General features: G+C 37.4%; 1 protein-coding gene across 3 annotated transcripts in view; it reads left to right on the forward strand.

Moving 5' to 3' along the window:
• The window catches only part of PPARG (peroxisome proliferator activated receptor gamma), a 131,216-nt gene that overhangs the window by 68,681 nt on the left and 37,051 nt on the right, over window positions 1-25,484 (forward strand). For all 3 annotated transcript variants that reach the window (XM_032327662.1, XM_032327653.1, XM_032327644.1), the window contains exons 2-4: window positions 13,909-14,136; window positions 15,531-15,700; window positions 25,156-25,294. In XM_032327662.1, coding sequence (XP_032183553.1) covers window positions 13,917-14,136; window positions 15,531-15,700; window positions 25,156-25,294 — 529 coding nt within the window. In that variant the 5' untranslated portion in view covers window positions 13,909-13,916. The remainder of the gene's footprint in view (window positions 1-13,908; window positions 14,137-15,530; window positions 15,701-25,155; window positions 25,295-25,484) is intronic.

The following is a 25,484-nucleotide window of genomic DNA, read 5'->3' on the forward strand; positions in this document are numbered from 1 at the left end:
CAGTGTTGGAGTGTTTCCCTTGGTCCACATCTTTACACATTTTCTTTTTCTTTTTCATTTTAGCCATGCTAATGGGTTTATGGTGGTATCACATTGTAATTTTGTTTCTCTTTCTCTAATAACTAAAAAGTTAAGCACTTTAAAAAACATTTATTACCCTTTTGATTCTTTTTTATTGTGAAGTGCCTGTTCAAGTGTTTTGCCCATTTTTATACTGGGTACTTTAGATATGAGTTTAAAGCATACTTTGTTAAAAATAAAGCACACTTTGTCAAATGTATATATTGCAGATATCTTCTCCCACACTGTGTATTGCTTTTTCATTTACTACTAATCAGTTTTAATCTTAAATATTGTCCAGGTTATCTAATCAGTGCTTTTTATTAAGTGTTTATGAAGAAATCTTGGCCTACTCCAAAATTGATGAAGTGTTCTTTTTTTTCCTTTTTTTTTTTTTTTAAGATTTATTTATTTATTTGTCAGAGAGAAAGAGAGAGAACAAGAGAGAGCACACAAGCAGGTAGAGTGGCAGGCAGAGGCAGAGAGAGAAACGGGCTCCCTGCTGAGCAAGAAGCCCGATGTGGGACTTAATCCCAGGACCCTGGGATCATAACCTGAGCTGAAGGTAGCAGCTTAACCAACTGATCCACTCATGGGTCCCTGATGCAGTGTTACTTAATTTTTATTTTAAAAACTCTTCTGTTTCCTATTTCACATTTAGACCTTCAGTCTACATGGAACTGATTTTTGTGTATGTTTTAAGATAGAGGCTGATTTACTTTTTTGCATGTGGATATGTAATTGACCTACTTCATTTATTGATAAAGTGATCCTTTCCCCACTATACTATGGGGACATTTTGGTCGTAAACCAGGTGACCATATTCTTGTGGGGTTAATTCTGGACTTGCTCTCCTATTGCATTGGTCTGTTTTTCTTCTTGCGCTAATTGACTTATTAATTACTGTAGTTTTATAATTGGGTTTAGTATCTGGTAGTAAAAATCCTCCATCCTCCAGTGCTGTTCTTCTCTTCAAGATTCTCTTCTCTTGGCTCTTTGAATTTCCATATAAATTTTAGACTTAGCATGTCTCTTTACACACAAAAATACTGGTATTTTGATTGGAATTTTCCTGAATCTATAGATAAATATGGAGAGAATTGACAGTTTTAAATATTGAGTATTCCAGTTCATGAATACAGTGTATACCTTCATCTATTTAAATACTTTTTTAAAAATAATATTTTTGAATTTTCAGTATAGCAGTCTTACACATATTTTGCTAGGTTTTTTCCCCCTTAGGTATTTATTTGATGTTTTTGACACGACAGTAAAAATCATTTTAAAATGTTATTTTCTGTTTGTTGCTGACTTATAAAAATACAGTTCATTTTTTGAATATATTTTTTAAAGATTTTATTTATTTATTTGACACAGAGAGATGACAAGCAGGCAGAGAGGCAGGCAGAGAGAGAGGAGGAAGCAGGCTCCCCGCTAAGCAGAGAGCCCGATGTGGGGCTCAATCCCAAGACCCTGAGATCATGACCTGAGCCGAAGGCAGCGGCTTACCCCACTGAGCCACCCAGGCGCCCCCATTTTTTGCATATTGATTGATCTTATATCCAGCAACTTTGCTAAATTCTTTTGTTAATTGTAATGGGTTTTATTTCCATACACACACACACACACACACACACACACACACACATACATATTCATGTCATCTGTGAGTAATGTTAGTTTTATTTTTTCTTTTATAATCATTTCTTTCTTTTGTATTTCACTGGATAGGATTTCCAGTACACTTTTGACTAGAAGCAGTGATAGCTAGTATGCTTATCTCATCCCTGATCTCAAAGGAAAGCTTTAAATATTTCACCATCAAGTATGATGGGTCCTTTAGGTTTTTGTTTGTTTGTTTTTTATGAATACGCTTTATCAGATTATAGAAGTTCCCTTTTCTTCCTAGTTAAGAGAATTTTTTTTAAATAATGTTTTGAATTGTGTCAAATGTCTTTATACAGAATATTTTGATAATGCTCTAATAGCTCAGGAAGAGTAAACATGAAAAATGTTTACTATGAATATTTTAAATACTACATTGTAATATTTTTGAGATAATATATGGTATAGCTAGTGAAAATCTGCAAATCAGCCCATAACCACTGGCAATCTGGCTACATCTGTTTTGACACTTTTGTTCTCATATTTGTTTAGCTTAAGACCATTGTCTTCTCATTAAGAGTGTTTGGCACAGTAAATTAAAAACAAGAGTACACAGGACCATAGTGTATCACATCATTTTGCCAGAACTAAACAATTCTGAGTAAGACAATCACTTTCCACTCTGTGATAGTTTCAAGCTATTCAAGGTGCTTCAGTAATAAAGCATTACTTAAAACCACTACCACTCTTACGTTTTCCTGGTTGCAAGGATGTCAGGCCCTTGACAGTGTTTGAGAGGTGGACAAAGCAAAGAGAAACAGTACTCTCGCATCTCTTTGGTGGTCCCTCCTTCTGAATAGTTACAAAGTCCTGGACCATACCCTTTATTTTTTTCCTTCCCACTCAGTCTTCTGTCTCCCATTTTCATTAGCCTCTCACTGCAAAGCCAAAACCAAAATGTGCAGAAAGAGCTAGCTGGAGAGGACACACCAGTTTCTTTTTTCTGACCTCCACACCATTCTTCGCTTGCTGCCAGTATATGCTCAGTAAAGTAGGAATTTCAATCATACCAGAGTAACTAGCTGTTCCACAGACTTAGGTTTAGTGTTAATTCAATTACTAGTAAGTCTCCCTTTAGAAACACATGACAGTAGTTTTAGCAAAAGAACCAAGCTTGAGCTGGTCTGACCATGGTGAAACTGCTTCTCAGGAAACAGTAGAAATGATGACTGTGGATGAGGGCATGATCCTGTAATCTTTCCTGTCTCCTGATACTAGACTGGATTAAGCAAGCTATCTAAACAAGATGTGACCCATGTAAGAGAAAATGAACTTTTGAAAAACATAAGTGTACATGGCCTTCTCCAAAACCAGATGATAGGCCCTTTGTTGATCTGAATTTGAGAATTTGTTATGAGATCTTCTGACTCATTATAAGGACAAGTGTATATACAGTTACATATTGGAATGTTTCAGCCTCTGCCAGAGTTATCAGTGGGAGTATCAGTGGGGAACCAAACCACAGAAGCATTCGATTTGAGTTTTAATATAGTCTAAGTAGACGGCAGAATGAAAATGTATTTTTTTCACATTGAAGAAACAAATGACACAGCAAAGAATCCTTTTCTTATCCTTTTCTTAATTCATGGTGTCCAAAATAAGGGGTTCTTTATTTTGAGAAATCACACAAGATTCAAATCCCAGTACCTAACCTATGTACATCAGGCAAGGCACTTAACCTCTTTTTTTTTTTTTTAATTTTATTTATTTGAGAGAGAGAGTATGAGCAAAAGGAGAGAAAGAGGGTTAACAGACTATGAGTACAGAGGTCAAGGTGGGGCTTAATCCCAAGACCCTAAAATCAGGACCTGAGCTGAAACCAGGAGTCAGATGCTTAACCAAATGAGCCACCCAGGCTCCCTGCACTTAACCCCTTTCTGTCTAATGTTTTCAGTCCACTGGAGGTAATAACAATTGTATATAAACCATAGAACCATTCATAGATGTGAATTATATGTATGTATACATTTATAAATTACACATATATACATTAATTAATTATACATTACATGTTTAATAATTTTAAGGTACAATGTCTGTCATGTAAGTACTTCAAAATTGTTACCTATCATTAAGTTATACTTCTGCTAATGGGATCCAGAGTCTTTTTCCCACTTTTCTGACCAAAATCCATGATACCAGGAAAGGAAAAGAAAAGAATTGATAGAATTCTTTAAAATATTTGAGCCAAAAAAACTGCTAACTATTGATCAAGCATTAAAAATATTTTCTGATTTTCCTTTATTTTACTTGAAACTGCATTAAAATTTTCCCTACTTTTCCAGGGTTTTTTTTTTTTTTTTTTGCATGGTAATTCCTTTTAAGAGGACTGAGAGACATGCAAGGAATATATTTATTCCCTTTGTTCAGTGAAAGCATGAAAAGGCATTATAATGAAAAGATATTTAGCTTAATTTTTACTTCTACGAAAGTAAGACTTGTACCTAGTTTTTAAAGTCAGGATGAAGCTTTTCATGAAGAACAGCAACCCTCAGTCCCCAGTTCCTGTTCCTCAGAAACAGTCATTTTTAACTCTTTTAAACATTTCTCCTGGAATTTACCTCTATGTCTTTAAAATAACATCTGGTATGCTGCTATTTGAAAAGCTGTATCCATTCCCCCATGGACTTCCTACAGTGGAAGATAGAAGTTAGCTCTTCCCCACCACACCCCTTTTCCCAAACCACACACTTGTCCTTCCCGACATCTTCACAATGTATTTATAATTTGCAGTGTTTACATCCTATCAGCTCTGAAAGTCCTGCTCCAGTTGCACTAGGCAGTATACTACAGTTCTGTTTCCCATCCTGAAGAGCTGTTCCTTTTTCTGGAGTTAATTTTTTTTTTTTTTAAACTGACAAATTATTCCTTTTTATTTAGAAAGAATTATCTCTAGTTCTTTGTCCAACTCTCTGACTGTATAAAAACTGTCTCTAAGCGGTCATCTATATCAGGCACTTGGACTTCTTGGGTAATCTCCTACGGCCTTCCTCACCTTCCTGTTCCATTCTATCCAGGCTGCGCGGGATCTGCCGTCCTCAGTCTTTCTTTTATCCTCCCCTTTTCCAGTTCTTTGTTTTCCCGGATCCCCTGTTTTTCTTTTGTTCTGGTGTGGAACTCTCAGAAAGAGTACCTGTGGGGTGAATTTTTTTTTTTTTTTTTTTTTGGAGGTCCTCTATTTCTGAAAATGTATTTCTGCTTGTACAGTTGAGTGAAGGTTTGTTTGGCTGAGTCTGAAATGCCAAGTTGGAAATAACAACTTTTTCTTTGAATTTTGAAGACCTTGCTGTATTGATTTTCTGGCTTCCAGGTTTGCTGTTGAGCCATTCACAGTCATTCTGGTTCTGATCCTTTATGTGGACTTTCCTTTTTTTTTCCCCTCCCGTGTCTGGAGGCTTTTCAGATTTTCTCTATAAAAAGAGCGTTAGTCTTTATAGTGATTCTTTTCTACATGGTTTAAGAAATCCTTTCCCTCTTGGGTCTTGTTTTAAGAATCACTCTAAAATTAAAGAAAACCTGAGGGACAGCTTAATGACACTTTTCAAGTACAAGCGGTAATGGGCAAATGTGCAGAAGATGGTAGCTATGTATGTTTAGAAAAATGGGGGAGAAGTTATAAACTCCAGCATAGGATAGACCATCACTTCCCCAACTATTCCGTCAAATGTGAAACTCTGCAAATGTTGCACACTGTGCCTTCCCTCTCCTTTGTACATTCTCATGAAATATTAGCATATGAGCCTTGAGAAGTTCTGCATAAACCTATTTAACCTTGCTTGACCTAGCATTTCCTAAATTTATTTGCTCACCAGATTTTTTTCTTTTTAATTATTTTAAAAGGAACATCATTAACATATGTATAACTCAGTTGGAGACAAGCCAGATAAGACTTAGACTTTCCTGGCTACAAAAGAGCCATTAAACATTGGAATGAGTAACCAGGAGAAGCTGTGGACTCCTTTTCCAGAGGTCTTTAAAACAGGACATCTGTTGAAGGCGTAGTCCTATTTGAACAATAGGACTTTGCTGGTGTTTCTTCCTCTTCCTGTCCCCTAGTGGTAGCACTGGAGGCTGTTAGCCCACCTTTTACATGATTCTAGTAGTCTGGTTAAGTATAAGAATTACTGCTGCTGCCAATAATTGTATTTATTGAGAACTTACTAAGTGTCTGGACCTGTTGGGTGCTTTGGATATATTATCTAATTTAATCTTCACAACACCTTTGTGAGGTAGGCAATATTGTTTTACGGATGGGCTAGTTAGGTATAAAAAGATCACAAAACTGGCAAGCGGTAGGTCAGTATTCAAACCCAGGGTATCTGACGTGATAACTGGCTCATGTACCTTCAGTGTGAATGTTCAGAACAGCAACCCACAAAAAATAAGCAAATAAAATATGTATGCCTGTATTTATTATGTAAAAACTGGGACTGATCTGTGCTCATTTTATTAGACTATTCCCCAAACCTTTTGATGAATTCAGATTTTATTAATTTTTGTTAGAAACAAATTCTTTTACGGGGAGTCATATACTAATTTACCATCTAGTAAATGAGTACTTGCATGAGATTTCTTTCCTTCATAAATTTGATGTCATTCCTATATATCAAGACCCCCCAAAATCTGGATCTGTGAAAATTGGAATAGGCTAAAAGTCCCATTTTCAACATATTTACATACCATAACATCTTCATGATGGGGTGTAGAGAATGCTAGGATAGGAGACCTGGAAACCTGGATTCTCATTTGGTAAGCCCCTGAATATGTGTTCAGGGGCAAATCATTTCTCTCATTTCCTTCATCTGTCAAATAAGGGACTTAGAGTATCTCAAAAAGACCTTTGCCTCTCTACTATTTCAGGATGATTTTTGTCTGTGTATATCAGCTGTCCTCATGGGAGAGCACTTCAGTTAGAAAATTCCCAGGTCAATTTACACTGCAAAATGATTTGATGAATCAGTAGGAGGGGCTGGATAGATAAGCTTGAACTGTATTGATGAGTACTGTGATGTTAAACTGAAACACATTAGAAGAGATTGTAAAGAATCAGTGATTAAGTGTCTCTTTAAGGCCACTTCCAACGAAGCTACTAAGTTTTAGAGAATCCATGAAAGGCTTTTTTCTGGCACCTCCTCCTGTTGCCCAGCTTAACATCTTTCTAATGAAGGTTTTATGTGATAATTACCCAGTCTTCATAGTATATTCCCAACTCCTGGACCTGGCACATCCTCTTGTTCACTGAAGCCTTGTTGAAATTAATTGTTCTTGAGGATAGAAGTGGAAGATCAGGAAGAGATTTGTCTTTTCTAACCAGCTTAGAAAGTTAAGTGTAGTGGCTATGCAGTTTTCAACCACCTGGGTTCACAACCTAGCTCTAGTCCTTAGTAGCTCTTTTTTTTTTTTTTTAAGATTTTATTTATTTATTTGATAGACAGAGATCACAAGTAAGCAGAGAGGCAGGCAGAGAGAGAGAGGAGGAAGCAGACTCCCACTGAGCAGAGAGCCCGATGCGGGGCTCGATCCCAGGACCCTGAGATCATGACCTGCACTGAAAGCAGAGGCTTAACCCTCTGAGCCACCCAGGCACCCCCAGTAGCTGAGTGTTCTTAAGCAAGTTACCTACTTCCATGTTTGTGCCTCAGTTTCCTCTTCTCTAAGAATACTTATGAGTACACCGACCTCATTGTTGTGAGGTTTAAATGAAATGGTCCAAGTGTTGTTTTTGGCACAATACTTAGTAAAGATTTAGGGTTCTATTAATATTAGTTAATGTAATTAGATAATAATGTAGTGAGGAAATGCAGCATTTCCTCAGAAATTCTCGTAGAAGTTTCCTTTTCTTAACGGGCAGCAGTTATATTGGACCAATATATCAGACCCCAAAGGTAAACAATGTAGTTTGGGACATTATATTACATTACCATCTTTTCTGGCCCACTTCCATATTCCCAAATAATGATGCATTTCCAGTTGGAGAGGTTACTTTATTTTGGCATGGTACTGGTTATATTTTTATTTGAGATACATTATACTTTGGAGTATTATTCAGAGTCTGCTCATTGAAAATAATACAGTGTAAAGCCATATTTGAAGGTCTAAGATAAATGGCACAAATTCACCTCCTTGTTCAGTGTCTGCCCAAAAAGTTTTGCTTAGAACCTTAAGGATGTGAAATTGATTGATAAATCCTGATGCAACCCACTCCTGTCACCCAGCTGGAAAGTTAAGACACTGTGACTTATCCCTCAGAAGGACTGTTGTTCATGCAAATATTTTGTTCACTTGTTCTTTCATGGGTAATTACATGGAGTAAAAAAACCACCTACTCGACTTACAGCTTGGCAGAAACAGTAGCTTATGTTTTCTAGAGACAAAATTAGAAACAGGTTCCCTGGACCCATCTCTATCTAAGTCAAAATAAAATAAAATGTTTAGGGAGCCACTGTGCCTCCTGGTAACTATGGTCCATGGAATAATATTGTTTAGGTCAAGATGTCCCAGAATAAAAAGGACAGGGAGAAGGGAAAGGAGGAAAGGAAAATGTGTATTTGAGTAATATGTTTTCTTAGAGATGAAGAGTCAAGTTGTTTTTCTTTCTCACATTGTCTTTTCTATGTAGGGAGAAACTTCACAGGACCCTAATCTTGCTTCTCAAATTATCAAGAGAAAAACCGGATATACTTTGTTGAAGGGAGAAGTTACGGTTTAAATTGTATTTTATTTGTAATACTGACGATCATCATCTTTTCTAAGGGAAGATAAGTCTTAGCAAAACTAAACTATTAAGGGGCGCCTGGGTGACTCAGTGGGTTAAAGCCTCTGCCTTCGGCTCCGGTCAGGGTTCCAGGGTCCTGGAATGGAGCCCCGCATCAGATTCCCTGCTCAGCAGGGAGCCTGCTTCCCTTCCTCCCTCTCTGCCTGCTTCTCTGCCGACTTTTGTGATCTCTGTCAAATAAACAAAATCTTAAAAAAAAAAAAAAACTAAACTATTGAGAAAGTATCTTCATTTTTTTCCCTTTTATTTTTATAAATGTTTTTCTGCATGTTTCCTTTCTTATTTAATTTTTTTAAAGATTTATTTATTTATTTTAAAAAGTGGCCATGAGTGGGGAAGGGCAGAGAGAGAGAGGGAGGAAGAAGAGAGAGATTCTTGAGCAGACTCCACGTCCAGCGCAGATCTTAACTCTGGGCTCTATCCCATGACCCCAAGATCATGACCTGAGCTGAGACCAAGAGTCGGACGCTTAACCAGCTGAGCCACCAGGCACCCCCGTTTTAATTTTTATTTACTTTTAAAGTAATCTCTATACCCAGTGTGGTTCTTAAACCCACAATCCTGAAATCAAGAGTCACACACTCCACCAACTGAGCCAGCCAGGTGCCCCTATTTTTTTTTTTTTTTTTATATTTTCACATAAAAATGAATGATCATTTAGTTGGTAAACATTTAGTAAATGACCAGCTGTGCATGAGGACTAAAGGAAAAACAGAAAACTAAGACACCGTCCATTTAGAGCTTGAAATCTTGATAGCAGAGATACTTACCCAAATAATTCTATCAGAGTTAAAAGAGAGATAGAAAGAGCTGTGGGGATGCAAAGAATGGGGAGAGTATTTTTAAGTTGGAGACTTCACAGAAGGTTTCCTGGAGAAAGGAGCATTTGGAGACAGTGGGATTTCCCACTGTGGGAAAGACAGAGGGATTGTGACATGTAGCAATGAGGGAGGTGGGAAGAGGGAGGAGATAGAGCAGCCTTGGCATGAATAAAGATAAGTAGACTAGAAAATGCAGAGCATGTTTAACCTGGGCAAATAGTATGATATGCCTAACCACAGGGCATGCTAAGAATGAGATTGGGGTCTACGATCACTAATGGAAAATAAGACTGAGGAAGTAAGTTAGGACTGTGTCAGGGAGGGCCTTGAAAGCCAAGGTGAGACATTTCATGTGTGTGTGTGTGTGTGTGTGTGTGTGTGTGTGTATTTATGTAATATATAAAGGTCAAGGTTTCTCCTGCTTTTCTTTTCTTTTTTTTAAGATTCTATTTATTTATTTGACAGAGAGAGATCACAAAGAGGCAGAGAGGCAGGCAGAGAGAGAGGGGGAAGCAGGCTCCCTGCCGAGCAGAGAGCCCGATGCGGGGCTCAATCCAAGGACCCCGAGATCATGACCTGAACCGAAGGCAGAGGCTCAACCCACTGAGCCACCCAGGTGCCCCTCCTGCTTTTCAACTAATATGCCCTTAATAGAAGAGGACAGCATTCTGGGGCCCAGGGGCGGGGGTTGGGATGGGGAAGAGGGAGGGATGAATAGGTGGAGCACGGGGGATGTTTAGGACAGTGAAGTTTTTCTGTATGATTTTGTAATGGTGGATACATGACATTTGCATTTGTCAGTACCATAGAATGTACAACACAGAGAATGAACTAGAATGCAAATTATGGATAATAATTAGGTATCAATATTGGTTCACAATTTTGTAACAAGCATAGCAGGCTAACACAAGTGTTAATAATAGGAGAAATGCAAGTTAATAATAGGGGAAATTGTGTGTGTTTCAGGGGTCAGGGAAAGGAAGGAGAGGAAAAGGATAAATGGGAACTCTGTACTTCCTGCTCAACTTTTATGTAAACCTAAAACTGCTTTTAGAAAAAAAGTCTAGGGGGCGCCTGGGTAGCTCAGTTGGTTAAGCATTGACTCTTGATCTCAGCTCTCATCTTGATCTCACTGTTGTGAATTCAGGTTCCATGCTGGGCTCCAGGCTGGGTGTGGAGCCTACTTTTATTTTTTATTTATTTATTTTTTTAAAAGACTTTATTTATTTATTTGACAGACAGAAATTACAAGTAGGCAGAGAGGCAGGCAGAGAGAGAGAGGAGGAAGCAGGCTCCCTGCTGAGCAGAGAGCCTGATGTTCGGCTGGATCCCAGGACCTTGGGATCATGACCTGAGCCAAAGGCAGAGGCTTTAACCCACTATGCCACCCAGGTGCCTCTGGAGCCTACTTTTAAAAAGTAAAATAAAAATGAGGTATAGGGAGGGGGCGTCTGGGTGGCTCAGCGGGTTAAGCCTCTGCCTTCAGCTCAGGTCATGATCTCAGGGTCCTGGGATGGAGCCCCACATCGAGCTCTCTGCTGAACAGGGAGCCTGCTTCCTCCTCTCTCTCTGCCTGCGTCTCTGCCTACTTGTGATCTCTGTCAAATAAATAAATAAAATCTTTAAAAAAAAATTTTTTTTATAAAAATGAGGTATATACCTAGCTGTCTCAGTCAGTAGAGCTGGAAAGAACTCTTGATCTCAGAGTTATAAGTTTGAGCCCCACACTGGGTATACAGATTACTTTAAAAACATAAAATCTTCAAAAACAAATAAATGAAAATAAATTATGTTTATTTTTTTTAATAGCATTCTTTTAGCTATGAAATGTACCACAGGTACCAATTTTTTAGGGAGTTCCATATTATATCTTTAAAATCACATGATTTTTTATTCTGTTCGTTTACACACAGATGGCTATTTTAACACTAAAATTTTCTTCCAAAACTTTGCAGTCAAGTAAATGACCCCTCAGGGTGATTCCTGTGTTAAGAAGCATGGCTTTGGTCGACAGGGAGTCATTGAAGTCGTATATTAAAAGTGAAACAAAACAAAATTAAACCAGCAAAATGATGAGCAACCAGTTTTTCTTGCAACACAGATATTTTTTTGCATCCTCATTTTCATTTCCCAGTATTCATTTGGTGGCTTGTCCACTACCTTTAACTCAGACAAGCTTTATTTTGCTTACAGATGAACTTTGCAGCAGGCATAATGAGAAATAGTTGATAAGTCCAGTTTTGTAGAAATTGCAGTCGAGACAAAAGAGATTATTTTGATACGCTGGTAATTTATACCGAGCAGAGCAGATAAAGAAATGTAAAATAAGCATGCTGAGGAGGTGGGCAGAGTAAGTGGAGGGACCTGGGTAAGTTAGGTTTAGAAGAATTGTGAAGCAAAGGGCATAGTTTGATGGGTTCCCCATCATTAAAGGCACAGATGTTTTTCTGGGTGTCATTGAGGCCAGCATGACCTTTAATCTATCACCAGTACACATTCCTCTTCTTGTGTGTTGTGTTTATACTGTGACTCAGATAACTTAAGTTTGTTTGGGTACTTATTCGTGTAGATATTCAGACATGTGAACCCAAACGGTGCCTTAATGAGTCCCCTCGGAACCCCTGAAGCACATTCATAGGACAGTCTCCTTATTTGTGTTTTCACTTTGTTTTCCTTATGAAGACCACAACTGGAATTTTTAACCTCATGCCTTTGAGAGTAAATTCCTTAGCTCTCTGCTTGCTGGGAAAAAACAAGAGGCCCACTGACAGATACCCTAGGAGAGTAGCCCTTTCTCCATAAAACAGTTTCATCAGTGAGAATAAAGAGAATATATACACAATGAATAGGGTTCTGGGTCAATCTTGAGTTTGAATTCTCTGTTTACCAGTTATTGGACACTGGGCAAGTCACTTAACCTCTCCGGTCCTGGCTTATCTCTAAAGTGGAGATAAGATCTTGGGTTATATGGAATAAGAGAATGTGTCTTATGTTGGGGGTACTTGAATAAATACTAATTTGCTTCCCCTCTTCCTGCCTGTTCTGCTAAACTTTCAGAGCTGCCTCATCAACTCATTCGGTATTTCATATGAGCACCTACTATGAGCCAAGCCCATTGCTAGGTGATAGTGAACTAACTAGAAATAAGATACATCAGCCTATGATTTCAGGAGCTTCTAGAGTTTTATGAGTGTTTCATTTCTTTGTCTCCAATATTAGCAGTCCTGAATTCACACAGCCCTTTGCTCATGTTTTTGACCCAAGAGTTACCACTTAAAATACTCAGTGACTGCTCTTTTCATACCACTTTGAAGAATGAACTGGTTTCAGGAGAACCAAGGACCCGTGAGGCACCGTGTGTGTTCACATGTCTGAATATCTATATCAGTAAGTACCCGTGTAGGTTCCTAGGGCATGAAGGTTTAGTCCACAGCCTCTGGTGGCTCATACATCCACATTAAATAGTTAGAACTAAAATTCCTCAGGGTTCTATTTCACTTACTGTGACCACAAATCATATACTGAAAAACACACATGGCATGTGTCATCCTAAGCAGGCAATGCATGAAACAAGTTCTTTTGTGGCCTTAGAATCCATGTGTTTTTACCTTTGTCTTTTTTTTTTTTTTTTTTTTTCATTTTATTTTCAGTGTTCCAAAATTCATTGTTTATGCACTATACCCAGTGCTCTGTGCTCTATGTGCCCTCCATAATACCCATCACCAGGCTCACCCCCCCACCCCCCTCCCCTTGTCTTTTATACGTTTTCTTGTTTCCATTTTTGTTTCGTTGTGGTCTTGGTGTGAGGGTGGTTTAATTAATGCTGTGCGGATTGTCATTTTGACTTTCTCTCATTCATGATCAAATATGTTTACACTATCTCTAATCTTTCTGCTCTCAAGATGGAGAACACATTCTCCTTTTTAAGGAAAACTGTATGCACAGAAAAGGTAAATATTTGAGCAAGTTTTTATAGAGGGATCGTCCCTTCTTAAAAAAGATTAATTTTTGTGTTACTTTAAGAATAAAATTATCCTTATAATGCAGTTAAAGAATGCATTTTTACCTAAATTTAATGTGTCAAATTTTCTGTCACATAAAACCATTATAAATACAAATAGGGGAGCAAAATTTTTATCCTAAAGGGAAAAATATTTAGCATCTCTAATTCCAAGGAAGCAAAATTGTCCCAGAACTTTATGCTCTTTAAACATTACTAACCAACTAAAGAAATTGGTTAATTGGTTAATTGATTAATTTTTAAAACCGCTAACAGACTTGATACAATGATCTTCTTTAAGAGATCATGAGAGCAGGGCTGTTTGCAGGACATTCCCTTGGGTATGCTGACCGCATCGATACTATTACAAGGTTCTCTGCCATGCTATCCAGATAAGGGGTGGCCTCCTTCCTTTAGTAAAACAGCCTGGGCAGCACTCAGGAGGTGGGGTGTTTTTCTCTCTCGTTGTGATAATCTAGATGAGAGCACAGCACCAAAGACCCTTTCAGTTCCCTCCTTGTGTATTGTTAGAAGATCGTTCTGCTTTCCAGAATGAACTCCACAGCTTTTCTTTTTTTCCATTTCAGAAATTACCATGGTTGACACCGAGATGCCATTTTGGCCCACCAACTTTGGAATCAGCTCCGTGGATCTCTCTGTTATGGATGACCACTCCCATTCTTTTGACATCAAGCCTTTCACCACTGTGGATTTCTCCAGCATTTCCACTCCACACTATGAAGACATTCCATTTGCAAGAGCAGACCCAATGGTTGCTGATTATAAGTATGACCTGAAGCTCCAAGAGTACCAAAGTATGATAGTTATTTTCTCTTGTCAGACTGCTAAGACTAGAATCAGACTAACCTCTTGATAGCACTGGAATAATGCTCCAGAGACTAAAACTTTATAAAAAAGATACTCACCATTCATTTACTCATCCATTTACCTATGAAGCATTGTGTATTTATGATATACCAAAAAGGATGTTAGTGTGTAAATACCCCAAATCATTCTTTCCTTTTTCTCCCTCATTTTCTTTCCTCTTTCTTTTCCTATTTCTTGTTTCTTTCCTTCTTAGGAGCATTTCCCAGTATGGCTGCATTGCCAGGTTTAGCGTGTGTGTGTGTGTGTGTGTGTGTGTGTATAAACTCTTATTCTTTTGGTCACTTTTAAGTTAATAAGTAATAATTTGCTACCTTACATAACTTCTCATCACCAAATTGCAAATTTGTGGTTCATTTTCCCTAATTCTGCTATTTGAGCAGCTTATATTGAAACCTATTTTTCTGCACAAATTTAAATTTTACCATTGTAGTCTATTGATAAATCTTCCTGCCATTAAGTAAATTCACATCAAAACATCAGAGTCAAGATAAACCCAAACGGTACTTTTCAAGATAAAATAAATTTCTGTGATGCTATTTCCTTGATTTTTATCTTTGTGTGCTGATATGCTGGTTTTCCAAAGCCACCACCATGTAATTGGCAACCATTACTTGACAATAAGTAAGAACTTCCTGTATTTCTAGTTTTTTTTTTTTGAGATAAATAATATACTTGGTTATATTTGTGTGGTTTTCAGTTAGAGCCTAATATGGATATTTAATAGGCCTGATCCTAACCAGCAGAAGGGGAGTACTTACTCTCCATGGGTTCTCTCACTCTCTCTCTCAAAGATTATTTTACAAACCATTATTTTTCTGACTCAACACTGCTGAAAACCTGGTCTCTTGTTTCTTATGTACCTTCAAGCTGGGCATGACATTACCTTTTCATAGTGGTGTTCCTTATGTGTTTCTTTTCCAAGAGTGGTTTAAGAATACTTCTAAAATGCGATATTTAAATACAAATGTATAAGTTAATATTGTGAGGAATGCCAACTACAGCACGTTGTGTAGCAAAATAACCTTCATTGTCTCAGATACTGTAGGGTGTCATTCTGAGCTTTGGTTCTGAAGGGTCCCAGACCACAGACTTCATTCCCTTCCCCCTTTCATTTTTACAGGTGAAGCTCAGAGGTGTTGTGACTTGCCTGTAGTTACAAAACCCACTTTCTCCTGTGTTGTTGTTGTTTTTAATGTTCCATAATGCTTCTACACTTACATAATAAATCTATGGCAGTAAGGTGTTCTATGGCGACTTGCCATAGAGCTTTTTCAGCAGTTTTTCACGTGATAATTATCTGCTCACATTTCTCTGCACACAGGTGCAATCAAAGTGGAGCCTGCATCCCCACCTTATTATTCTGAAAAGACTCAGCTGTACAATAAGCCTCATGAAGAGCCTTCCAATTCCCTCATGGCAATTGAATGCCGAGTCTGTGGAGATAAAGCTTCTGGGTTCCACTATGGAGTTCATGCTTGTGAAGGATGCAAGGTAAAAAAAAAAAAAAAAAAAAAAAAAAAGAGAGAGAGAGAGAAAGAAAAACTGAATGAGAGATTATTTCCAAAAAATCTGCTGAAAATTTACCTGTTCTTTCATTTCTTGTTGTGAACACATAGCAAGGAATTGAGATAAAACTTTTTTGTTTTGTTTTAGTAAAATCCATTCAAATGATTTCTTTGAAAACCTAAGAAAATTGGTAAAAAGAGAGTTGCTTTGCTTCACTTCCCTTTCTCCAGATTGGTCCTTGAGCCACTGATCTAGTTCATTGCTTGCATCTTGCAGGTAAAAAAGAAAGAAAGAAAAAAAAAAAAAAAGTGACTTGAATACAAGTGTGTCATAGCAAGACAGTGATGACCTGGCCCAGAACCCATATTTTCGGAATCCTGCAGTTATGTTTCTGTTTGCTTTTTTCCCCCACCCCTCACAATTCCATGTGTTGCTTTGTTTTTATAAGGCTTGACAGATGAGATAAGTAGATACTTTCATTTGAGGCCTGTAACAGCCCTGTGAGGTGGTGACAAGCTTCTTGTAACCATGGTCATCCATTAGTAAGTGGCAGAACTAGGACCAGAACATGTATCTTATGATTCCTAACCCAGTGCTCTGTCTTTTCTTACTTCAGCATCAGTTTGAGACATGTATTATGGACAAGCAAAGTGATGGAACAATTTTGGAGGGGAGATACTATTTTTCCTCCATTCTTTGTGAAAAGTGTATTTTGGAAAGCTCAAACATTCAGTAATATTCTGCCCAATTATTAAGAATTTTCTAATCCACTCATATTTTAGTAGGTAGTCTTTTAAAATAATTAACTTTAATATACTTAGTGAATCAGTTATATTTATTATATACTCCAGGGCTCAGAATAAATTGTTCATAAATACTTACCTTATAAAATAAGCACTGCTGGTGTGCCTGGGTGGCTCAGTGAGTTAAAGCCTCTGCCTTTGCCTCAGGTCATGATCTCGGGGTCCTGGGATTGAGCCCCGCGTCGGATTCTCTGCATAGCTAGAAGCCTGCTTCCTCCTCTCTCTCTGCCTGCCTCTCTGCCTACTTGTGATATCTCTCTCTCTCTCTCTCTCAGTTGAATAAATAAATAAAATCTTTAAAATAAAATAAGCACTGCTTATATAAGAGCAGATTCGATCCTCAGTTGGGCTTTTTATTCCAAATAGATATACAACACCAGGTAGGTAGGTGTTAGAACATCTAGGGTCTGAAATTGATAGTTCTTGAATTTCCACTGTGTACCATATATTGTGCAAGATGCTTTAGCATATATCATTTTTAAACTATATCCCGCCTAAGTTTTTGCATCTATAAAATGATGGAGTTGAATTCAATCATCTCTAGAATCTCTTCAATTCAAATAGTTTATTACTAAAGGCAACCTCCTAAAGTGAAAAGAGACAAGCTAGTAGTCACCTAGCCACTTGCCCAGAGTTACTAGCCAGTCACTTAAACAATTCAGCTCTCTGTCACCTCATTCGTAAAACCAACTTGGTTGGATTAGCAACTATCCAAGGTCTTACTTATTTTTAAGGTATAAAATTCCAAAATGAGTTTTTGAAATACCATTGGCAAGAGCCACTTTCATTTAAAACACTAAAACCTATTCACTGTGTGATTAAAACCGACCTAAAATATCTGTGATCTCTGAAATCATTATGTGTAGTCAGTTATTTAAGATTCCAATAAGTAGTGAAAACGTGTTGTTTTATTGTGTTAGATTTATATAATTTTTGAGTAAATTGTTGCTAAATTCTGAGAAATACCTGAAGAAACCATTCTGTTTGGTCATCTTGGCAATTTATGTTGATAAGCAAAGCAGTGTGATGGTTAAATCTCCACAACACATTATTGTTTTTTTATAGGCTGGTCAAACACTTAGAAAACTAGAACATTTAAGCAAGTAGTTCTACCGTGATTCTTTTAGTCAGGTATTTGTGGGGAGTTAACATTACTGATAACAGTTAAAAATTGAAAAGATAATAGCTGATTATAGTAATAAAAGCTAAGTTCTGTGGGCAAAAAAACTTGGAAAATCAAACTGAGCAAAGAAGAAAAATAGCAAGAAGGAGAAGAGAAGAGTAAGGACAAAATCCAAATGCCATCAACTGAGGAACAGATAGCGTCCTGAGGCAGAGATGGAGAGTGAATATTTAATCAGATCTGAAGAGTACCCTGGATTACAGACTCCCAGGCCTAAAATGCAAGGAAGGTTATACTAACCTTAGAAAGTAAAATAGACATCTGCTCATTTTAAAGATAAAGAGAAATGTTAGTGGAATAGTATAATTTGGCTTCTCTAAGTATAAGTCAGCAGTTCTCAAAATGTGGTCTAGAAGCCTCTAGGGGTCCCTCAGACCTTTCCAAGGCCCCCGTGGTGTTGAAACTATTTTTATAATAATATTTGGTTGTTATTTACCATTTTCACTCTCATTCTCTCAGAAGTGTATGTGGATTGTTCCAGAAACTACATGACGAAGAATGGTAACATAGTTCTGGTGGCTAATGGAATGTTCGCCTGTTAAGTCCTTATACATAACAATTTCTCACTTTTTATTTCTAGTCTGATATGTATTAGTAGATATAGCTCACATAAACCAAAGCTCATGGGGTTTTCAGTAATCCTTAAAAAGGGTCCTGAGACCAGAAAGTTTGAGAACTGCTGTTATAAAAGATTAAGGGATGGTTACTTTGGAAATAAACCAAATTGTCTCCACAGTCTGAATGCAGCTAATTTAGACCAGTGGCTATACCAGCAATCAAAGATACCCTTTTTAGCTTATCGACAGTACTCAATAAAAAGCGAGGAAAGTGAAATTAACAAGTGTTTGATTCATATGTATTTCCTAAAGGGTACTTTGGGCCTTTAATGTCTGCCATTTCAGAAGAATGTAGGATATGCCCATAATTAAAATACAGGTAACCATCAACCTGCAGACTAATTGATGGATTGAAAAGAATAGTTACAGTATTGCTTATCATAGCTGTTAGTAGGTCTTCTGAAATGGTTTTACAGTGCCTATGGAACAGGTTTATGTTTAGTGATCCTTGCCAAATTTCAAACAGGAATAAAAAGATCAGGCTTGGATTAAAGTGGAATAGTGACAGATTCTTGGGTTATTAATATCATAGACTTAGGTAAAACATAACATTTGGCTACTGAATAATACATACATCTTAGAGCTTGCAAAGCTGTCACTTACCACTTACAAATTAGACACTTACTCATTTTCTAGTGGGTTTCATCGTGTTTTTGTGTTTTTAGTAAAAGATCATTTTAGAACCATAGACTTACCTAAAGATATAAGTAAGTACAATCTACTATATATAATAATACAGTGTAATCTGTTTTTCTATATCTATGCAGGGCCCTAAATCAGGAAGGATTTTTAGTATATTCTTACCTGCCATGGGAGCCCATGGGTTGAGCTTCACTGGGCCACACCGCTTCACAGGAAAGCCAAACATAGGACCAGCACAGGGCTTTTTTTTTTTTTTTTTAAGATTTTATTTATTTATTTGACAGACAGAGATCACAAGTAGGCAGAGAGGCAGGCAGAGAGAGAGAGAGAGAGAAGCAGGCTCCCTGATGAGCAGAGAGCCCAACACAGGGCTCGATCCCAGGACTGAGATCATGACCCGAGCCGAAGGCAGAGGTTTAACCCACTGAGCCACCCAGGCGCCCCAGCACCGGGCTTTTAATCTCACAGTAAAATTAACTTAGGTCTCATTGTACCTAAGTTAAAAGTTTGTTAAAAGCAATTAAGGAGAAGTTGGAGAAAGGGTTTTATAAGGCAAAAGAAAAAAAGCCTTCACCTTCTCATAGACAAGTATGAAGACTTTGGAATAAATCTATACCATAAAAAAAAAAAAAAAAAAAAATTTTCTGCAGTGGGGAGTCATGCATTTCCATCACACCAGTTCACAGACTTTGTGGTAATCAGAAGAGAAACCTGTTGAAGTTGCACACAGTACAATAATAAGAGTGTTGTTAAAGAGTGTTTTCGTTTTCTTTTTTTTTTTTTTAAGATTTATTTATTTGACAGAGAGAGAGAGATCACAAGTAGGCAAAGAGGCAGGCAGAGATAGAGGGGGAAGCAGGCTCCCCGCTGAGCAGAGAGCCCGATGCGGGGCTTGATCCCAGGACCCTGAGACTATGACCTGAGCTAAAGGCAGAGGCTTAACCCACTGAGCCACCCAGGCACCCCTAAAGAGTGTTTTCTTGATCAGCAATATGAATAAACCTCAGGGAAGCCTGTTTCGTTCTTCAAATCAATAATTTTCTGTACAGAAAAGCACTCCAGTGGTCTTATATCTTCCTCACTAGGTTACTTGAAATAATCAAAGGATAAGAATAGAGTTAACTATCATGAACTAGGTGTTTTGAAAAAGAAAAGTAAAAGCAACTTCTAAGCTGTGTGCCTAAGTGTGTATATATTCAGTTTATGATTTTATGTACATATACAGTACATAAATAATATCCAGAATTATTTTCCTTTAACATTGAAAGACCCTGAATCACCATAAAAAAAAAATGTGAAACACTTTGAAAGATATTGTATGAGTCAAAACACAACTTTGCATTATAAGGGTTAAACTTAAATAACATAATTCTATCATCAAAAAACCTTCCAGCCATGCCAAATAACACTACTCTGGGACCTGCCCCATTCTCAGCTAGCCAAGCGGCATTTTCCACCATGGAGATCAGTTTTTAGAAGGGAAAATTTCAAAACACAGCCGAGGAATATCATAAAACACAAATGATCACAATGGCAAAAATCCAAACAAAATTTCCCACCAACATTTATCAGTTAGACTAGTTCTGTACATTAACCTTCTATTAGTAAGTGGAAAAAAATACCTTTTTAATATTCAGAGGTCCTCGGAACACTTTGAGAATTAAAGAGGCTTCAACTTCCAGCAGATCCTCTGTAGGACCTAATCTTTGAGATACTGCTGATCTCACAAGGGTAGGGAAAACTTCTCCCAAACAACCAACAATAGCAACACAAACAAACCAACAAAAGCTCTAGGTCTTGACCTGTGGGCTGCAGACACACTGAGGTGCAGTGTTTCTCATGGTAGATGCCCATCGTAGTATGGAGGTGTGGCATTTCCCCAGAGAAAGATGCCTACAACAGAATCCAGAGCCATCAGTGAGGGGGAGCTGAGTCTAGGGCTTTTGTATGGAGCCAGCTTTCTTAACGGAATTTGAAATAGTCACAAGTCAGTGGCACCTCTGGCTTCCAACAGAAGCATCTGCAAATTCTTTTTGGAGGCATGAATTCCCAGTTTAGTCCTGTGGGATTCCCACAGTTTAAGGTCAATATACAAGTTTAAAATAAAATATCAGTCAATAAGCACATTAAGAAGTCAGTCACTTGAATGACATTTATCAAAAATAAATGAAAACAGGAAGCCTGGGTAGCTCAGTGGGTTAAGCCTCTGCCTTCAGCTCAGGTCATGATCTCAGGGTCCTGGGATCAAGCCCCACATTGGGCTCTCTGCTCAACAGGGAGCCTGCTTCCCCTCCTCTCTCTGCCTGCCTCTCTGCCTCCTTGTTATCTCTCTCTCTGTCAAATAAATAAATAGAAATCTTTAAAAAAAAATAAAAAATAAACAAAAACAGATTTAGACCCCCCCCTACCCCATTCCATACAAGGAGAGCAGATAATTGGGATTGCCTGATAGAGAATATAGAATAGCTGTGTATGAACTATTTCAAGAAAGAAGACAGAATCACAGCTGTGAACAAGCAACAATAGACTATCAGGAATGACCAGGCATATTGGAAAATAAATGAATTTATTTAAGGAAATGAAACTTAAACAGTGAAATATATAATTACTGAAATAAAAATTCAGTGAAAGGGTTAGTTACCGGACATAGCAGAAGAAAGGACTACTGAACTGGAAGGTAAATGTCAAGAAATTACTGAGATCGAGAATCACAGTGCCTTCAGAATATGTCTGTCCAGAATCTGCTAGGATTTGAAGCCTATTAGTTTTTGAAGGATTCATAGGGTCTTTGAATATTAGAAAAGTTTTTCTTCTTCACTAATCAGTAGAAGAGTAATGTACAGAACTGTTCTTACTGATGAACTTTGGTGAGGAATGTTTCCTTTTTTTCTCATTGTAATGATGTATCTTTTGGGATTTTATTTAACTCTTGTTTCCATGTTTACTTTTATATTCAATGTTATTGAGTGATTGATGACAAAAAGATGGAAAATGTAAAGGAGAAGTTTAGAAGTATTGAAGGCTAGAATAAGGTCTAACACTTCTCTAATTTGTGTCCGAACTGATAAGCACGTGAGACCATGATGCAGAAAACACACCCAAGAGAATAAATGAAAAATCCATTCCAAGGCACACTGCAGTGAAACTGCAGAATACTGAAAACTAAGTGTATAAAAGCAACCAAAGAGAAAAGAAAAAAAAAACACTTCAAAGTCAATTGACAGTAGCCTCTCCACAGCAACCGTGGAAGCACAAAGATCATGGGATCTGAAACGAGATGGAAGATAACGAAGTTCTCTGTAATCTTTCAGCAGTGAGAGAAATGAAACTGTTTACAGGTTCAAAAAAACCTGAGAAACTGAAGTAATAAATTTCAAGGATAGTAAACCATAGAGAGCAGAAGATGTTTGCAATACCTGGAACAGACAGCAGATTAGTATCTAAGGTATATAAAGAATTTCTAAAATTCAGTTTTAAGGAAGAGACTGTTGGAAACTAGGGAATGAAAAATCAGGAAAATAAAAATTAAGATCACACTTAAATTCTGTATGACACATACTACATTGTCAAGAATTAAGAAGTCTGACAATACCAGTTGTTAGAGGGAATGGAAATTGATTAAAAATCACTCTGAAAACAGTTTGGTGTGATCTTATAAAATTTCACATTCACTTATTGCACAATCCAAAAAACCCCACTCCTAGGTAACTCTTGTACATGTGCATCATAAAACATTTACAAAAATACTTATCAAAGCACTGTTTGTATCAAAGCAAAATATTGGCAACAGTTTAAACATCCATCAACATGAGAAGATATCAATAAATTGTGGGATAGTCATACAATAGAATATTACAAAATTGTGAAAATGAATAAATCCTAACTTTTCACAAGAAAGTAGATAAATTTTAGAAACCTAATACTAAATTTTAAAAAGTGAAAATCCCAAAGTACTATATGAAGCGTCATACCATTTAATAAAGCCCCCAACAAGCATAACTGATCAATGTATTACTCAATTTTTACATATGGTATGACAAAACTGTATTTTCTTTAAGGCCAAGAAAACAATAAACACAAGATTGAGAATAATGATTACTTTGTCGAGAGGACGCAAAGGGCAGGAGTTGAATAGGGCAAGAATTTCTGGTCATGATTTTAAATCTCAGCAGTGGGCTCATGTGTGATAATATCTTGTTATGTTTTATGATTACATGTATTTTCTACATGTTTGTAATTCATATTGCATTTAATAAGGTAACAAAAAAGGAATTGCCTTGTGATATCTCAGTCATGGTTTAGGATAGAGAAATATCAGAGATGGCCCAGAAAGGAACTTAAGGGACGTACATCTTCAAAGATTCAACAGATTTTGATAGAAAACTACTGTTAGGGGGCGCCTGGGTGGCTCAGTGGGTTAAGCCACTGCCTTCGGCTCAGGTCATGATCTCAGGGTCCTGGGATCGAGCCCCGCATCAGACTCTCTGCTCAGCGGGGAGCCTGCTTCCTCCTCTCTCTCTGCCTGCCTCTCTGCCTACTTGTGATCTCTCTCTGTCAAATAAATAAATAAAAAATCTTTAAAAAAAAAAAAAAGAAGAAAAGAAAAGAAAACTACCGTTGGTATTTGGGTCATCTCCATTGGCTCCCCATGGAGCTCACAATTTTAATTGGGCTTTGAGGTAGGGACAGAAAATAAACACTTAAATATAATAAGTAAATTTAAATATAATATATAAATAAATATATAATATATAAATTATAAATTTATATATTATAAATATATAATATATAAATAAATATAAATTTATATATAATATATAAATAAATATAAATTTAAATATAATAAGTAAATTCTATGGTATGTTAGAAAGTCCTAAGTGCTATTGGGGGAAAAAAAAAATACAAACCTAGAGTAGAGTGAAAGAGACCAGGAGCTCCAGACAAGAGGCGGGGGCAAGGACAGGCCACAGTATTAAATAGGGTATGTAAGCCTCATTGAGAAGTTGAGATGTTGGCAAGACTTGAAGGCAGTGAAGAGAATAAGCAGGTGTATATTTAGAGGAAGAGCTTTCCACGTGAGAGAGAGAAGTCAGGACTGACTTCAAAGAGGTTGGCTTGGGGGGAAAAAAGAGTTTGGCTTGAGAGATTCAGAGGGTGATTGTACCACCTGAGACTGTGAAAGCTGCTGGTAAAGTGAGCTCGCAGGGAACAGTCCAGAGTTTCAATGTTGGACGTGCTGGGTTTGGTAGCTGTTGGATTTCCAAGTGGCATGTCAAGTCAGCAGTAGAAATACTTGTCTAGAATTCAAGACACAAATCTGGAGAAAGTGAAAATGCATGTCAGTGGCGGGACCAATACCAGTTCAGGGATTTTGTACCAAACAGGGCCACATACGTTTGAAAAAGTTAAGAATTGAGTTTCATGGAGATGAGCACAGTGGAAATGAATAAGAACACTCTGAGAACAACAACAAAAAAATGGAGTTAGCAAACATTTCCAATTAAAATTTCTTTCAGGTCTGTCAATAAAGTACAAATACAACAGAATTCAATTAGCCCAGATCAGTCTATTTGCTGTTTTGAGATGGCAGTCCATTGTCTGAGGATCTGCATATTACTTCTCCTGTTCTTTCCTATTATTATTTTTTTTGTAGGCTATGACAGTTATGAAGCACTCTTTCAACTGCATAAATAAATGAAACCAATTCTGTAGGAAATTATGCAACATAGAGAATTCTAAAAAATTATCCACATGTGGATTTTTATTGGCCCTGATCATGTTTTAGAATGAAGTGATTATAACTTGGCCAAATGGCTTAGCACAATAATAAAGGCTGGGGCATGCTGTTGGAATGATTTGCAGAGAGACTGAACTGATTACATGGTGTTTTATTTGCATTACATTAAATCCAGAGCACTTCTTAGAGCATGCTGAGATCACATGTAGAGCCAAGATACATTGAATGACATCAGTTGGATATGGTCACTGTTTCAGAGCTAAAGAAGGACACTGTGATCTTCTGTTTCTGTATCTTATAGCAAAGAAAACTGGCAGTTAAGTGGCTTGTCTGAAGTCACCAGTGACAGAGCCTGCCTTTTCTGATACCTAGGCCAGTGTGCCTTTTGCCAGATGTTGCTGCTTCCCTGTGTCATAAAGACCTAAGATATCTTTTCTTTTCTCCGTATCCTTTTGCAGGGTTTCTTCCGGAGGACAATCAGATTGAAGCTCATTTACGATAGGTGTGACCTTAACTGTCGGATCCACAAAAAAAGTAGAAATAAATGTCAGTACTGTCGGTTTCAGAAATGCCTCGCTGTGGGGATGTCTCACAATGGTAAGTGAACACTTAGCACGCATACTTTACTGTTCTCATTATGGCTGCCAGAGAAGGAGCCTCTGGGGCCATTGCTGAAAATGTGTACAGTTTCCCACAAAATGCCAAATTACAGAACAGTATATGCTGATAAAGCATTTCTCATTTCCGTCAAAGTCTGGGCTTTTAGTGTAGAATCCTTCTCTCTGTG

This window comes from Mustela erminea, chromosome 1 (assembly GCF_009829155.1).
Source record: "Mustela erminea isolate mMusErm1 chromosome 1, mMusErm1.Pri, whole genome shotgun sequence".
In the NCBI taxonomy this organism is placed as follows: Eukaryota; Metazoa; Chordata; class Mammalia; order Carnivora; family Mustelidae; genus Mustela; species Mustela erminea.